This window comes from Trichomycterus rosablanca, chromosome 4 (assembly GCF_030014385.1).
Source record: "Trichomycterus rosablanca isolate fTriRos1 chromosome 4, fTriRos1.hap1, whole genome shotgun sequence".
Lineage (NCBI taxonomy): Eukaryota > Metazoa > Chordata > Actinopteri > Siluriformes > Trichomycteridae > Trichomycterus > Trichomycterus rosablanca.
Genome location: NC_085991.1, coordinates 26,044,843 through 26,062,530, shown reverse-complemented (window position 1 = coordinate 26,062,530; position 17,688 = coordinate 26,044,843). Strand labels below are relative to the sequence as shown.

Sequence of the window (17,688 nt, the reverse complement as noted above, 5' to 3'; positions counted from 1 at the left end):
ACTGCAAGACATGCTGCCCCTGTACTTGTAATAACTTGTGTGCACACTGCATTTCAAGCAAAGGGTTTTATTAGATGGCATCATGTTCTCATTACTGGAAACTGTCTGTTAAGGCAGAAACAGGGCCGGTATTTCAGGATGCACACGGAACACATCTTTTATATCATTTTTCTCCTGAAAAGAAATCCCACCATTGTAAAACACCCAGTGTTGCATAACACACCCAAACAGCTCATTATAACCGTTATGAGCCAAGTTCTAATGTGAGCAGGTTTTGGCCTCTCATTTTATATTGTACTGTAATGGACACAGAGAAACTTTCTTGCCCTTATTTCTTAAAACAGGCTACTGAAACCTAATACTTAATATATTTTCTCTGACTGATTTAAGAAATGTCCAAGGCAGTACATGGGAGAACAGCTAAGAATAGTAGCCCAAAAGCTTTGTTTGATTTAAAGTTATACTTGTTATTTATATTTGAACATATATAATTATAAGTCTGTTGTTACAGGATCACAGGGGACCAGAAGAGGAACACAAGGTAGGTTTCTCTTCACCACAGCTTACACTAAGGTAAAGATTTGTTGACACTATAGCTGGAAAGACTAGTATTATCGTCACGGAAAGTCAAGAGAATAGGCAGTTGTTCAAGGTGGATAAAATGACAACTAGGTGTATTAAATGTAATCACCTTTATGATTAACCATATCTAGTGCTGTACAGTAATACAAAGTCTTTTGGAACATTATACGTGGATTTAGAAATACATGCTATAAGGCCAAGAGTATCTGGACACCCTACAATGAGCTTGTTGGACATCCCATTTCAAAAACAAATAATATTAGAATAGACTGACCGTGGTGCCCAGGTGGTGCAGCAGGATATTCCGCTAGCACACCAACGCCGAGATTCTGACCTCCCCAGTTCGAAAACTCAGAGTCGCCACCGGTCGGCTGGGCACCATCTAGCGGGCATAATTGGCAGTGCCTGCAGCAGACACTGATTGGCCACCGTGTCTGCTAGAATTTATGTTCATTCAGTCAAAAGAGCATTTGTATGGCTGGGCACTGGTGTTGGTCAAGAAAGCTTTAATTGACGTTCCAGTTCATTCCAAAGCTGTTCGGTGGGGCTGAGGTCAGGGCTCTGTGCAGGCCACTGGATTTTCTTTAAACCAAGGGCCACAGTGATTGTAAAACAGGACAAGGGCCTTCCCCAAACTGTTGCTGCAAAGTTGGAACCATATATTTTTCTTCATATTATTGATTTATTACATTTATTAGCAAATGTTGTGACTGGAACACATGAATTTAATAACTAGAATGGGTGTCCAGATACTTTTGTCCAGTGTTTAGAGTAAATACAGTGTTTGCAATGCCTATGTATAACACATTCTTTCCAATTGGATTCTAGGCCAATCTATCAAAATGTTCATCCGAGGCCGGCCAATCACCATGTACGTTCCCTCCAACATCCAAAACTATGATGAGCTTCGGATGGATCTTCCCTCTGAGAGGCTGGAACTGGATTGGGTGTATCCTCTGTCAAATAACGCTTTGGGGCCACATGCTTTACCTGTTCATAAGAAATAGCAAAAGTACATTAAAATTAGATGAAATTCCTTGACTCTTACTTATAGCTATGGATACAGAGGACGGGACTGTAGAGGGAACCTGTACATGTTGCCGTCAGGGGAGGCGGTGTATTTTATAGCTTGTGTAGTAGTTCTTTATCATGTCAGCAAACGAACACAGCGCTATTACCTTAAACACACGGACTGTGTACGATGGTAAGTAGATAAACAACAGTTTATATAAAACATAATGTATTGCTTTTCTGTTTTAAATTCCATGTGAGCATATACACCGACCAGGCATAACATTATGACCACTGACAGGTGAAGTGAATAACACTGATTATCTCTTCATCACGGCACCTGTTAGTGGGTGGGATATATTAGGCTGCAAGTGAATATTTTATCCTTAAAGTTGATGTGTTAAAAGCAGGAAAAATTGGCAAGTGTAAGGAGTTTGACAAGGGCCAAATTGTGATGCTAGACGACTGGGTCAGAGCATCTCCACAACTGCAGCTCTTGTGGAGTGTTCCCGGTCTGCAGTGGTCAGTATCCATCAAAAGTGGTCCAAGGAAGGAACGGTGGTAAACCAGCGACAGGGTCATGGGCGGCCAAGGCTCATTGATGCACGTGGGGAGAGAAGGCTGGCCCGTGTGGTCCGATCCAACAGACGAGCTTCTGTAGCTCAAACTGCTGAAGAAGTTAATGCTGGTTCTGATAGAAAGGATACAGAATACACAGTGCATCACAGTTGCAGATCTATTTTGGCAGGAAAAGGGGGACCAAATCAATATTAGGAAGGTGGTCATAATGTCATGCCTGATCGGTATAAGTCAGATGTAATACTGTCCAGCTGTTTTAGCATGTGTTATCTGTTTTGGGCTGTAGTCTAGCAATCCATCCAAACAAGGTGCTTATAGCGTCTGGACAGACCGCTGGTGTGGATAAAGATGGCAAGGTAAGATTACAGAGGTTACTCAAACCACATTACTATGTTTATTTAGTGGATGAATACTGTAGTACACAGACACCTGTGTCTGTGATTAATGCTACAGCCCAAAATGTCTCCAGTAGAATTTGCTTTAATAACAGACTGTGCTCTAAAAATCTCCTCAGTGATTTCAGTATACAATTATACAAAGCTGTTGATGACATAGTAGTTGTTGCTGTCTCAAGAAATATTATGCAGTTCACTGTATAGTCGAGATCGGAGGTTCACACATACTCTGAAGGTGCTTGATACTTAATATCTTTTACCCCTTTTTTGTGACTGAGTTCTTTTACAGGTTTGGATATACAAAGAGCACATCTAATGTTTGTAAATCCACCTCCTTGTTTCTACGCTCACTGTCCATTTTATCAGCTCCACTTACCATATAGGAGCACTTTGTAGTTCTACAATTACTGACTGTAGTCCATCTGTTTCTCTGCATGCTTTGTTAGCCCCCTTTCATGCTGTTCTTCAATGGTCAGGACTCTCCCAGGGCCACTTGGTCATCTTCTAGACCTTCATCAGTAGTCACAGGACGCTGCCCACGGGGCGCTGTTGGCTGGATATATTTATGGTTGGTGTACTATTCTTAGTCCAGCAGTGGCAGTGAGGTGTTTCAAAACTCAGTGTCAGTGTCACTGCAGTGCTGAGAATCATCCACCACCCAAATAATACCTACTCTGTAGTGGTCCTGTGAGGGTCCTGACAAAGCATGCAGAGAAACAGATGGACTACAGTCAGTAATTGTAGAACTACAAAGTGCTTCTATATGATAAGTGAAGCTGATAAAATGGACAGTGAGTAATGTTATGGCACAGCTGGTTAAATCTTCGACCACTTTACTCAACCTAAAAAAGTTGTTTTTCTGGCTTACTTGACTTTCCAGTACAGCTCACATATTCCTCATGGTTCCAAGATTAAGATTTTGGGAAATACATTCCAAAAACCAAATCAGCCTAAATTACACTTATAAAAAAACTAGATTTAAAATGTGTATACAAGACTTTATCTCTTGGCTAATGCTTTAGGGTTGTGCTGAAAATGTTGGAGCTAATCTTCTATCTTCATTTTTCCATCCACTTTCTGCAATGCACCAGTTCCACTGGCAGCAAAACAACTCCAGAGAATAATACTACCTCCTTCTGACCAATAAACTTTCTATCCATGTGATCAGCTATGTACTTCAGTTAAGCTTTAAAGTCCCTGTTTTGAACCAGTGGCCTTTTACTTGGCACTGCAGCCTCTAAGCTCAAGATATTGTAAAATCTTACGTAACTGTGAATAGGGACAGCAGTATTCCAGCAGCTTTCATTTTAGAGCAGACCTGTTTTTAGTTGTTCTTGGATTATATCTGACCCTCTAGGCAGATTTCCTCTCCGCCTAAGTTAACAGATTTTTTTGTGTGTTTGTGTTAAATGTTAGGCTGTCAGATTAGCCTACACCCAACAGCACTCAACAGCATCGTATTAAATTCCACCTCAGACAGTTGGAACATGGCGCTTGGATGGTGCAGCAATCTATTACATTATGCCACAACAACTGAGATCCTGGTTTAAATCTCAGCAGCGTTAAATGGCTATGTCTGAGGGTGGGTGGGAAATATGGCCGAAGCCCTGTAATGGCATCCTGTCCAGGGTATTCTGCCTTGCGCCTTGTGTTTCCTAGTGAAAACTGGACCCCCTGCAACCCTAGACCATAAAGTGGGGAAGAAATATGAGTGTTCTTCAAAAAGTTTCTACACTTTTAAAACTCTTATTTATTAAGAATTAAAAAAAAACAAATGACATCACTTTTCTACAGTCACTTTCCGATGCATTTTTCTCAGCGTCGTACCAACTTTTGCCATCAGCCTAATGCCATAAGCAAAAAAGGTTTTAGGTTGAGCATGTAGCCACTGATGCACCACTGCTTTTACTTCATCATCACATGAAAATCTTCTTCCCCTTAAAGCTTCTTTGAGCATCCAAAAAAGTGAAAATCAGATGGAGCTAAATCTGGACCATAAGCTCTCTCTCAGTCTCTCAGACATGACCAGTTACTACTCCTCCCACCCTCACCATTTCCAACGAAACTATAAACATGCAGAAACTTTTTGAAGATCCCTCGTATATATTTTGGATCTTTTGATTTTTTTATATTGTAGGTTTTGACAAATTATTACGAAACCCACAAACCTTTTTTGAGGGAAGTATGTGTTCCTTTTAATTACAGGAAAAATATTTCCTGTAAGTGAATGCCTTGGGTATTGTTTATACTCATAACTTCTTCTGCAAGTCAAATCCCCAGTTGCTAAATTAGCCCTCTTGACTGTTTTAGCCTGGTTAATGATCCCGGACTGTATTTCTTTTAAATATCCATTGTAGTAGTTTTCCTCTTAATCTTAGTATGGTTATTTGTATCTGCTGCTCAGCCTTTACAGCCATTTGTGCACATCTGGGACTCCACTACGCTGTTGACAGTTCAGCAGATTGGCCTGGGCACATTCGAGCGAGGTGTTGGATCTGTGGCCTTTTCAACTGCAGTATGTATTGTCTACCAGTTATATTCCTCAGTAAAATATTGCAAATACAACCCCGAATCAGAAAAGTTGAGACAGTATGGAAAATGCAGTGTTTCTTACATTTACTTTGAATTTTTGTTTCATTGCAGACAGTTTGAACCCAAGATATTTCATGTTTTATCTGCTCAACTTCATTTAATTTGTTAATATACCTCCATTCCTGAATTTTAGGCCTGCAACACATTCCAAAAAAAGTTAACAGGGCAATTTAGGCAATTTAGGTGATTCCAAACAGGTGATTGTCATCATGATTTGAGACAAAAGCAGTATCGATGTAAGGCTGAGTCTTTGAGGAGCAACAATGAGCAGAAGATTTCCAGTTTGTCAACAAATGAAAAGGCTACAGGTACTGGACTGGCTTGCTTGCAGCCTTTACCCCAATAGAGAATGTGTGGAGAATTTTGAAACAAAAAATGCAACAACAACCCCACACTTTAAGACATATTACAGAAAGAATGGGACAACACCTGAAACACTTTATCATTTGCTATCCTCACTGCAAAAAATGTTTTTTTAAGTATTGTGAGAAGAAATGTCAACAATTCAAAGTGGTAAATGTTTTACCATTCCAACTTTTACTGGAATGTGTTTCAGGCTGGAAAAGCAGTAATGGATGTAATTGGAACTGTATCATGGTATTTCTTAAGATTCTGACAGTTTCACGGTATATCATGGTATGTTTTATTTTTTGTATGACAAGTAAACTGTATCTAATCTGCATTGCACAACGCTCCATAGCACTTTTAGCAGCGAACAGTATTATGTGATTTGCTGCCTGTTGAAGCCTACAGCTGTTGTATTAACTGTGCTATAGTATGACGGTATATGAAAAATCCATACGGTACAAGGAATCAAAGCCGGTATACCGAAAGTACCGTCATACCGCCCAGCTCTAGATGTATATTAACAAATAAAAGGAAGTTGACCAGACAAAACATGAAATATCTCAGGTTCATCCTGTCTGCAATGAAATAAAAGTGAAAGTAACTTTTTCCTTATTTGGGGTTGTACATATTTTATAATCTGTCATTCACCCCCAAATATCTTGCTATAGGATGCTGGGACATTTCTGTGTGTTATTGATGACTCCAATGAACACATGTTTTCTGTCTGGGACTGGAACAAAAACAGCAAAGTTGCTGAATTAAAGGTATGTAATCACACATAACTGCACATGCATATAAACCCAGTGTGCCAAAGTGACATTGCTATAGCTGTAATAGTGTATGTATTTGAACACTTCAGCATTACAGTGGAACCTCGATTTAACAGACCTCCATTTAATGGACGAAATCTGGAAAACCAGATTGAAAACCGTCCGGTCAGATTGTTTAAAATTTCCTCGAGAAGCGTACCAAGACCAGTAGTTCAGTAATTGTCCGCTAGCTGGTGCACGTCTCTTTGTTTACATGAGTGATAGACTTTATTTTGTCGGGAGGCTCGCTTTGTTCTCGCCTTTTCTCTGTGTTTATGCTTAATTTTTGCAAGTTCTAGTGCTTAGTTATGCACCAGCACAGCTCCAGTAGCCACCAGTAGTACTTCAGACTTAGCAAAATAGATACTCTAAGTCCCCACTATACGATCACGCAAAAAAGCATCTTCTCCACCACACAAGGTAAATGAAATTTCTCCCCAGTAGTACAGTACATCAATTTTAATATTTATTTACAGGTTTTACATTAGGGCGGCACGGTGGCTAAGTGGGTAGCACTGTCGCCTCATGGCAAGAAGGTCCTGGGTTCGATCCCCAGGCGGGGCGGTCTGAGTCCTTTCTCTGTGGAGTTTGCATGTTCTCCCCGTGTCTGCGTAGGTTTCCTCCCACAGTCCAAAAACATGCAGTCAGGTTAATTGGAGACACTGAATTGCCCTATAGGTGAATGGGTGTGTGTGTATGTGTGTCTGCCCTGTGATGGACTGGCGCCCCATTCAGGGTGTTACTGTGTGTCTTGCGTCCATTGAAAAGCTGGGATAGGCTCCAGCACACCCCCGCCCGATTGAATAAGCGGTTAAGACAGTGAGTGAGTGAGAGGGTTTTACATTCCATATTTACGTTGTTAATTTTACTGTTAGTACATGTGCATGTTTAGTACTGTTGTGGACCTTAGTGCTATGTTTTCGTATATTTTCACACCCCCTGGAAAATACCTCACTCTTTTGGATTGCATTTTACAGACCAATGCACCCCCCCCCCCCCCAAGTCTGTTAAATCGAGGTTCCACTGTATATGTATTTTTGCAATAATTACTAATTGAATTTAGCATATTTTATATTAGTAGAAAATTACATTCAGTTTAAATTTACAGTCAAACAACTGTATCTTACATCTGTGAAACATGTTAATTAATACAGCACAGCCTGAGAATCATTCAGCCGTGTGAATCATTTTAATTTGCAGCATGTCAACTCCAATAGCTGTTAGCAGCCGATCAAACAATGATGAGATATTCTTGGCATTTTTGGCATTTTCTGATTGTATTTTGTAGCATTTCTCTCTGGCCATGCCACAACATCTCAAAACTCTTAATATGGAATATTCCATTTATGGATTAAAAAACTAGGGGGAAAAAGCTCATAAAAGTATCAGCTATGTAGGTTTGCTGTAGTGTTTTTTAATAAAATTCAAGTAACGAGAGTGAACACTCTTTGGCTAGTGGGGTGGGGGGTAGTATATGTAGCATAGGAATTTCAATAGGTATGTGGAAATAACTAGCAAAAGTAAAAAATAAAATACACATTAAAAATGGCTTGCATAGGGCCGCGCAGGTGGCGCAGCGGTAAAAACACACGCTGGAACCAGAGCTGGGATCTCGAATACATTGTATCGAATCTCAGCTCTGCCTGCCGACTAAGGCTGAGCGGCCACATGAACAACGATTGGCCTGTTGTTCAGATATGGGTGGGATTAAGCCGGAAAGGGACTCTGTCATAACTAATGCAATTATGACCTCTGCTGGCTGATTGATGGCGCCTGCACAAAGATGAGAAAAGAGTGCTCTCAGGGTGTGTCTCTCCGTACACAACGCTGAGCTGCACTGCACTCGTCAAAGTTTAGGTGATAAGATGCATACGGCATACTGCCTACGTGTCGGAGGGGGCGTGGGTTAGCTTCGTTCTCCTCAATCAGAGCAGGGATCGGCATTGGTGGAGAGGAAGCATGACGCAATCGGGCAATTGGATGCGCTTAAAGGGAGAAAAAAAGGGGAGAAAATGCATAAATAAAATTGTTTTGTTTTTTAATGGCTAGCATATACAATGTTTGTAGGACAAAAACACGATCTGCTTCTTTAGTTTCCCTCAAAAGTACAATAGCTAAAACGTAACCCTTGAAATCCAGTTAGAGTAATAACAGTCCATAAGTTATGGCAGTTTAAGGAGTGTAATCTGTAGTTTAGTTCTTGTCTGTAGTATTGAATAAGTCTCATAAATACTCATTGTTGATAGAAGCTTTAGCTTCCGTTTCTGCTTGTATCTACAGCATAGAAGCATAGAAAAATGTCTTTTGGCTTTGGGCCAACTCTTTTTCCCAGCTCTTTTGACTTTCCTGACAATGTTTTCATTGCTGCTGCTATAGGAACAGGGTAAATATTTTAGCCGGTGTGTTCTGTGGCTCGTATGTGAAGTCACAGAGAGTAAGAGTAAGAAGTAGGTAAAAGTTAGAGATGTAGAAGCATGCATAATAAAGTGCATCCATTTGTTTTGCTGTCCCTGCTCACTGAGTGCATTCACAGACAGGGCACAGGAATCGGAATCCTGGTATGAACAGAATGTACAGACATCTCTGATAGCTTGCACAACATGTGCTATCATAATTATTAGCCGTTCAGCTTTGTTAGTGCTGATTTGGACTGTTTATTTCCCTGCTTTCTTTACTTAGATAAAATCTGCTGGTGGGGCTGTAGTTAGAAACAATTCCAGTAAATTTGGATTCCATGTTCTGCAGGTGACCTAATCACAAGGTCAGGTCACCTGAGGGCAAAGACTTTAAGATAACAGCAATGTTGTATTGTTTTGTATTGACAAGCTTGAACTCAAAAATATATATGTGCTTCATGTCTCCTCTTGGAAGCAAATAGGCATTTATTTCTCACTCAACAGTATCAGGAAGGTACAGTTAAGTCATAAGTTTATATTTACTTATAATGGACAGGTCTGGCAAATCATTATGTCGTTTTAGGTTTCTGTTTCTGTGCGTAAAGAATTGGCACATAATCTTATATGTGTTTTAGATGCTTATTGTTAGGTTTCTTCAAAAAGATCAGTGGGATATTCCACTAGCACACCAGCGCCGAGATTCTGAACACCCCGGTTCGAATCTCGGCTTTGCTATCGGTCGGCTAGGCGACTGGACTAAGTGTGTGGGGTCTTCAAACCCCGTTTAAGGACCAGCAATATACCCTTCTCAAACGCAATCGGGATTCCCAGCAGGGGAAGACAAATTGACTGCGCTAAATCGGTAGAAAAAGGGAGAAAATGCGTAAATAATTAAGAAAAAGATAAAATAACAAAATATTAAGGGTTGGTAAGTGGTGGTGGTGGATGGACTAGTTAATATGACTACTACAGCTAGTATAGCTACTTTTCAGTACCCATATACCCAATTTTCCTCCCAATCTAGTCGTATCCAATTACCCGATTACATTACGCTTCCACTCTACTGATGTTGATCTCCACCGTGGATGAGGAGAGTCGAGACAAACACACACCCCCTCCGAGACGTGTGCAGTAGCCGATTGCTTCTTTTCACCTGCACGAGGCGAGTTCATATGTGGATCAGCTTTGTGTACGGAGAGCCACACCCTGATCAACGCATTATCCCTCCCACCATTAATCAGCCAGCAGAGGTCGCAACTGCATCAGTTATGAGGTCCCATCTGTCACATCCCTCGAACAACAACCAAATGAGTTTGAGATGTCAGCTCTGGTGTGCTAGCATGTTTTAACGCTGCACCACCTGAGCGCCCTTAAATAGTCCTAGTTTAAATTCATCCATTAGACTTATTATATATATTACCTGCATAGACATTCATTAAAATGGGCAGGTAAGAGACGCACTGTACAGATGTCAGAAAGTGGCAGACAGATTATCTCCTGGACCTATTTCTAAACATCTTTAGATCCTGAGATCTGTATAAACAATTGTTTGTAAGGTCAGAAGCAGTGGGGTTGTTGCTAAAGTTGGGAGGGAAAACCAAACTGTCACCTTAAAAAGAATAAAACATGACCATTTACAGTCTCAGTTAAATGTATGAGACAGTTTTTTGTCTAATTTTATTTAATGCTGGTAACAGAAATGGCACAAAACCAAAAGTTTTTGTTTTTGAAACAATTTTAATGCTGAAATGCCAGTCTAATAGTGGAACAGCTCATCCATTGTTTTGCTAATACAATAAACATGTTTCAATTTTTTTATTTTATGCTATTAATAGCATAATAAATGTCTTAAAGTCTTCTAGCAATTTATTTCCTTCCTTTACTTAGGGTGAAATAAAATAGTGCCCTTTCATCCTGGTGTACTAAAGGGGGGTTTGCTGTATTTGGCTGTGTAATGTTTATATATGTTTCATGTGTGTATGTTGTTTTATCCAGAGCACTAATGAGGCCGTGTTTGCTGTGGAGTTCAACCCTTCAGACACTAGCAACATTATTACCTGTGGGAAGTCTCACGTTTACTTCTGGACCCTGTGTGCTGGCACTCTGACCAAAAAACAAGGCATCTTTGGTGTAAGTGCTGTTAAAGGTTGTATGACTGGGTTAATAAGTCATTAAGAAACATTAATACATTAAATCAAATCACTAAACAGTTAACTAAAATGAAATAGCAGCTATATGGATGTTATATGAACTGAACAGTGATTAGTATTATTCTTTAATCGTGTCATTAGGGTTTGCTTATTGGCTCTTTTACCAACCAGGTGGCTGTAAATGTCAGGTGGCTAACCTTGCAAGAATAAGACATTATAAAATAACAATATGTGATACGTAAAACACTAAAATGTCTCTTAACTAACTGCTCTCTCAAAAAAAAAAATCTGCTGAGTTTGAATGCAAGTCTGTGGAGAAGCCTGCTTTATGGCAGCATAACAGATTTTACACTGTTTGGCTGTTCTTGCAAAAGTCACTAAAAAGGGGACAGTGACTTATTAAAGAAGTCACAAATTAATTCAAACCAACACCTAAAAATCTAAAGGACTCACTCCAATTAAATAGGGTCAGTTTTAATGATTGTACCATTAGAAAAAGACTGTGCAGAAATAGTATTCGTAGAAGCAAGCCATAGTATTTATAACAGCTGCTAGCCAAAACAAACATAAAGGCTTGTCTGACATTTGCCAAAAAGGTCTTTATGGGTCCCACGTCTTTCAGAATAATGTTCTGTGGACAAAGTCAAAAGCCAAACCTTTTGGAAGACATGCGTAATGTTACATCTGGTGTAAATTAACTACAGCACTTCATGTTAAGAACATACACCCATGTATTATGGTCCCAAACACCCATTAAGCGTAGAAATGATTCTACAAAAATGAATAGTTATTTATCTTGATGTTTAAATACCTCTATACCACCAACCACATAACTTGCTTGCTTGGAAACTTACATTAACGAAAGTAAAGAAAGTACCTAAACTCTTTTCATAGTTAACTACTTCCATGAAACCTTTTTGAACTGGAAATTTAAAAATGCCATCAGCATCACCCATTGAAAACATTTATTTATGTACTATAGACACTGAGCCAAAACATTAGGACCACCCATGTCTAATACGTAACAGTTGTACATGTGTTACATCTTAATACTTGTGTTAAATGCTATGATCAGAAATGATCAGCACAAAGTCCTGAGTGTAATGGACAAATAATTATTCTCAAACGACTGGGTTGAAGTATTGCCAAAACAGCTATGGGTGCTCATTGACTGTGGTCCGAGGAGGGACATGCCACAAACTGCCAGTTTGTTGATGTCATTGATGCTGGTAGGGACCAACATAAAGGCTACTGTGGATCAAATTGCAGATCTGGTGATGAGGTGAATGTGTCAACACAATGCATCAAAGCTTTCTGTGTACGTGGCTGCACAGACCCAAGCCAGTCAACTCCTGTCCATCTTTGAAAGCACCTGCAATGGGCACGCAGGCTTCAGAAGTGGTCATCATGTTTTCTTCAAGATCATGCAGACGACCAGGCACCTGGATCTTTTACCTACGGAAGAGTTAGCACCAGGATGCACTGTAGGATAATCCACCATGCACGATGTACAGAATTTGAAGGACCTGCTGCTAGTGTCCTGGTACCAGATACCACAGAACTCATTAGATGTCTTAGAGTTTTGTTTGGGTTAGATCAGTTTTGACAGCGTACTAGGTGGGTGGTCCTAATGTTTTGGCTCATTGGTGTATATGAGTGGAAATGCTGTCTTCTGTCAAAAACTAAATCAATAAATTTGACACACAGTCTAAAAACCACAGTCTAAAAACAAAGACACAAACACACACATTACAGCAAAATTTAGTTAGAAGAACTGAAGGAAATGTGTCATGCATGCAGTCAGAAATAGTGAAATGCTCTTTCACTGTCTTTACTTAGTAACCAAGGCTGACTGAAACAGAAACCAGTATGTACTGGATTTTAAATATGAATTTAGCTTTTTAAGGCTTAAATATTTCACAGCGTTTTATACTCCTCTACATGGCAGCATGGGTCTTGTGATGTGATTAATGATATGACTGATGATAAGCCTTTTTTCCAAACATACTGCAGTGTATTTGAGAGTGTTGTGTTACTTAAGAGTAAGAAAAAGATAAAATAGCATCTGTTTAAATGCCAATGCAAGTTGGTACCTTAAAAAAAGTTTCATGTCTTGGGTCCATTTCTGGAAATATTGCCACATTTTAGTTGCTATTTTCCATATGTGCAGCAGCGAGTGGCCCAGCTCAGCATTCAAAACCCACAAAGTTAGTTATTGATTTGATTTGTTCAGTTAAGTAAAACCAGAATTCAGTCTTTCAAAACAGTTCAAAACATTAAAAAAAGCAAACCAAAAACTCTCGATTTCACAGCTGGCATCGATTAGTGGTGGCAAGTTTGAGTCAGTTTAGCAAATCAATTTTTAACGGTTTATAAAACACCCAGAACAACCTCTGTTTGTTTGTTTTCTATTTATATTCTTGTGCAGTGCATTGCTCTGTATAACATTTAGAATGCTTAAATTGTACTTTTTAAGTAAAAAGAATATTTTTCAATATTTTTTTAATACCTGAACATATTTACATATATACCTGAACATATATATATATATATATATATATATATATATATATATATATATATATATATATATATATATATACAGTATATATACTGTATATATACAGTGTATCACAAAAGTCAGTACACCCCTCACATTTCTGCAAATATTTCATTATATCTTTTCATGGGACAACACTATAGACATGAAACTTGGATATAACTTGGAGTAGTCAGTGTACAGCTTGTATAGCAGTGTAGATTTACTGTCTTCTGAAAATAACTCAACACACAGCCATTAATGTCTAAATAGCTGGCAACATAAGTGAGTACACCTCACAGTGAACATGTCCAAATTGTGCCCAAATGTGTCGTTGTCCCTCCCTGGTGTCATGTGTCAAGGTCCCAGGTGTAAATGGGGAGCAGGGCTGTTAAATTTGGTGTTTTGGGTACAATTCTCTCATACTGGCCACTGGATATTCAACATGGCACCTCATGGCAAAGAACTCTCTGAGGATGTGAGAAATAGAATTGTTGCTCTCCACAAAGATGGCCTGGGCTATAAGAAGATTGCTAACACCCTGAAACTGAGCTACAGCATGGTGGCCAAGGTCATACAGTGGTTTTCCAGGACAGGTTCCACTCGGAACAGGCTTCGCCAGGGTCGACCAAAGAAGTTGAGTCCACGTGTTCGGCGTCATATCCAGAGGTTGGCTTTAAAAAATAGACACATGAGTGCTGCCAGCATTGCTGCAGAGGTTGAAGATGTGGGAGGTCAGCCTGTCAGTGCTCAGACCATACGCCGCACACTGCATCAACTCGGTCTGCATGGTTGTCATCCCAGAAGGAAGCTGACGCACAAGAAAGCCCGCAAACAGTTTGCTGAAGACAAGCAGTCCAAGAACATGGATTACTGAAATGCCCTGTGGTCTGACGAGACCAAGATAAACTTGTTTGGCTCAGATGGTGTCCAGCATGTGTGGCGGCGCCCTGGTGAGAAGTACCAAGACAACTGTATCTTGCCTACAGTCAAGCATGGTGGTGGTAGCATCATGGTCTTGGGCTGCATGAGTGTTGCTGGCACTGGGGAGCTGTGGTTCATTGAGGGAAACATGAATTCCAACATGTACTGTGACATTCTGAAACAGAGCATGATCCCCTCCCTTCGAAAACTGGGCCTCATGGCAGTTTTCCAACAGGATAACGACCCCAAACACAACCTCCAAGATGACAACTGCCTTGCTGAGGAAGCTGAAGGTAAAGGTGATGGACTAAACCCAATTGAGCACCTGTGGCGCATCCTCAAGTGGAAGGTGGAGGAGTTCAAGGTGTCTAACATCCACCAGCTCCGTGATGTCATCATGGAGGAGTGGAAGAGGATTCCAGTAGCAACCTGTGCAGCTCTGGTGAATTCCATGCCCAGGAGGGTTAAGGCAGTGCTGGATAATAATGGTGGTCACACAAAATATTGACACTTTGGGCACAATTTGGACATGTTCACTGTGGGCTGTACTCACTTATGTTGCCAGCCATTTAGACATTAATGGCTGTGTGTTGAGTTATTTTCAGAAGACAGTAAATCTACACTGCTATACAAGCTGTACACTGACTACTCTAAGTTATATCCAAGTTTTATTTCTATAGTGTTGTCCCATGAAAAGATATAATAAAATATTTGCAGAAATGTGAGGGGTGTACTCACTTTTGTGATACACTGTGTATATACCTGTATATACCACCGCTTTATCCTAGTCAGGGTCTCAGTTGGTCTGGTATCTTTAAAATCAGTGCTCGCAATGCAGTAACATAGAGCGGACAGGGCGCCTATTCATCATGGTGTCTCGGCCAACCCACTCTCAGACAAAGACAGTCATGTCTGTATGAAGACGCCCAACCGACTGGGTATTGGAAACCCTGGATCCCAGCGCTAGTGGGCTAGTGTAATTTACTGCTGCACCACCTGAGCTGCACCTTTACCCAACTAATATTGTGTCAAACTCAGCGAAAACCTGTTTGTCTGATAAATATATTATCAAACCTACATAATTAATATCTATAATTTGCTGTGTTAATGAGTAATTTCTTAATTTCTAAAAACATTTGACCTGACTTTTGTTGTAATGCTTGTTTATAGCTTGCCTTGTTTTTCTTCTTTTCTTTACAGAAATATAAGAAGCCCAAGTTCATCATGTGTTTTGTGTTCAGTTTAACGGGGGACGTGTTAACAGGTGATTCTGAAGGCAATATTTTCACATGGGGCAAATCAGCAGCCGACATCAAGACATTAGGCAAAGGAGCAAAAGGTATGGTCTTCCTGTGATGCTGCACTTATCCACACTGGAACATTGCTTCAAGATGCAAAAATGAAATATAAACAATTGGCATTTAATTGAAGTACTGAGGTTTTTTTATTTCCATCAACCACTTTATTCTTGTCAGGGTCATGGCGGCTCCGATTCCACTAGTAAACACTTGGCAGGAATACCCTGGACAGGCCATCCCCTCCACTCAGACATAGCCTATCACGTCTGTGTAAGCGCCCATCCAGCTGAGCGCCACTAAAATTCAAACACGGATCTCACTAGTGTTGGTCTAGCGTAATAGACTACTGTGCCACCCGAGCACCTCTCTTCTTTTATAGGTAGGGCCCTACATAAATTCACGGGAAAATTTGCTTAATTTCTCGACCTTGTTTTTCAAAAACAATCACAGATTTCACGGATTTTAAACAAAAGTGCCACATTTCATGGCAGTCATCATGTAACATTAATAAACTGAATGATAGAATCAACGGAAGCTACAATGCACAGCACAGCTTACCTTACAATACTTGCAGTGCTTTGACACCCTCCTCTCTGAGTCCACAGAATCGTTTGGGAGTTTCAAACTCAATTACCCAAGTAGTGTTGTTGGCTGACTTCAACATCTTGGACATTTTGACATTGTGTAACCGAGTGTGTTTAGACTTTGCTGAGTTTATAAAGAAAGAAATAAACTGTGCATAGACAAACTATCAGAAGCATAATACTTTAATGGCTTGTTCTTTTGATGTGCAGCACAGTGATGATCACGTGTGTATAGAAGCACACTTTTCCATTGATTATGGAAAATGCACTCAATACATAAACACATACATCAAACGCTGTCAGCACACTACACCACAGAAAGGTCTGTTACAATAACTTGATTCTGAAGCTGTATGATTGCTAGGACAGTCTCATATTGCATATTACTTATAGTACTTGTTTCTGACTGCCTGGTAGGTGTGGATGGATTATTAATAATGCTACAGTCCTAAAGTATAGGGTGTCCCAAAATTCATGCAAGAAGTAATTTTGATAGAGAACACAGGTTTTTAATTAAAAATTGTAAATTTTTAATTGATTCATAAAGTATACAGTACAGGGTTATGTATGGAATAGCATATCGGGTAAATGGCCTCCACGGCTTTGCTGGCACATACGCACTCTTTTGTCGAAATGAAGTTAAATCACTATTCTGACCATATTTTGTACGAAAATGGCGAACTGTAGCTGCCAAACCTTCATTATTTTTAAAATATTGCTCAACAATGAAAATGCGTTGTTCTTTCGTGAAGCGCTCCATTTTTAATAACCCTGAACTGTGAGCTGTCTTTTTTTTCGTTGGCAACACTTTACCGCACAAATGGCGCCAAATTCAAATCTTGCGTGAATTTTGGGACACCCTTTAGATCCACACCCTTTGATAACAGGGTTTGTGGCAACAGTTTACAGAGGGATCTTTCTATTCCACCAAAACTGGGCCCGTGTGCACAAAAACACATTTGAAATAAATTAGAGCACCGATTGTAAGCCAGGCCTATTTATCCCATATTTTAAATTGAATGTCTAACAAGCTCATCATCAGGTGTCTGCATACAAATGTCCACTCAGTGTACTACTCAGTGGAATATTGTCTTTTCTGTAATGTTGTTAGATAATTATTAAATCCTGAATTGTTTTAAAAGAAATGTTGAATTGCAACCCAGCTACTGACATTTCATATGTCATTGTTTGTAATTAAATTTTGAGATGTGTGGACTCCTCTTTCTTTCTGCAGAGACATTTCAGATCATGAAGCAGACCCGAGCTCATGAGGGCAGTGTCTTCACCCTGTGTGTCCTGCAGGGTGGCGGTTTGCTCAGTGGTGGCGGGAAAGACCGCAAAATCATTCGTTGGAGTGCGGACTTAGCACCAGAGAGAGAGTGTGAGGTATATATAGATGTGTTTTTTTCTGTTTGGTGGAGAGCTAAAAGACTAAAGTTTAATGTTTGTTAGGTAAGGAGTAAAAAGAGGGATAAAGAGTT

The 17,688-nt window shown here is 39.9% G+C and overlaps 1 protein-coding gene across 1 annotated transcript in view; it reads left to right on the top strand.

Moving 5' to 3' along the window:
- The window catches only part of eml3 (EMAP like 3), a 96,556-nt gene that overhangs the window by 63,000 nt on the left and 15,868 nt on the right, over positions 1-17,688 (top strand). Inside the window, exons 7-15 of the mRNA XM_062994072.1 lie at positions 512-541; positions 1,411-1,531; positions 1,637-1,786; positions 2,459-2,528; positions 4,972-5,082; positions 6,176-6,271; positions 10,708-10,842; positions 15,526-15,664; positions 17,442-17,593. Coding sequence (XP_062850142.1) covers positions 512-541; positions 1,411-1,531; positions 1,637-1,786; positions 2,459-2,528; positions 4,972-5,082; positions 6,176-6,271; positions 10,708-10,842; positions 15,526-15,664; positions 17,442-17,593 — 1,004 coding nt within the window. The remainder of the gene's footprint in view (positions 1-511; positions 542-1,410; positions 1,532-1,636; positions 1,787-2,458; positions 2,529-4,971; positions 5,083-6,175; positions 6,272-10,707; positions 10,843-15,525; positions 15,665-17,441; positions 17,594-17,688) is intronic.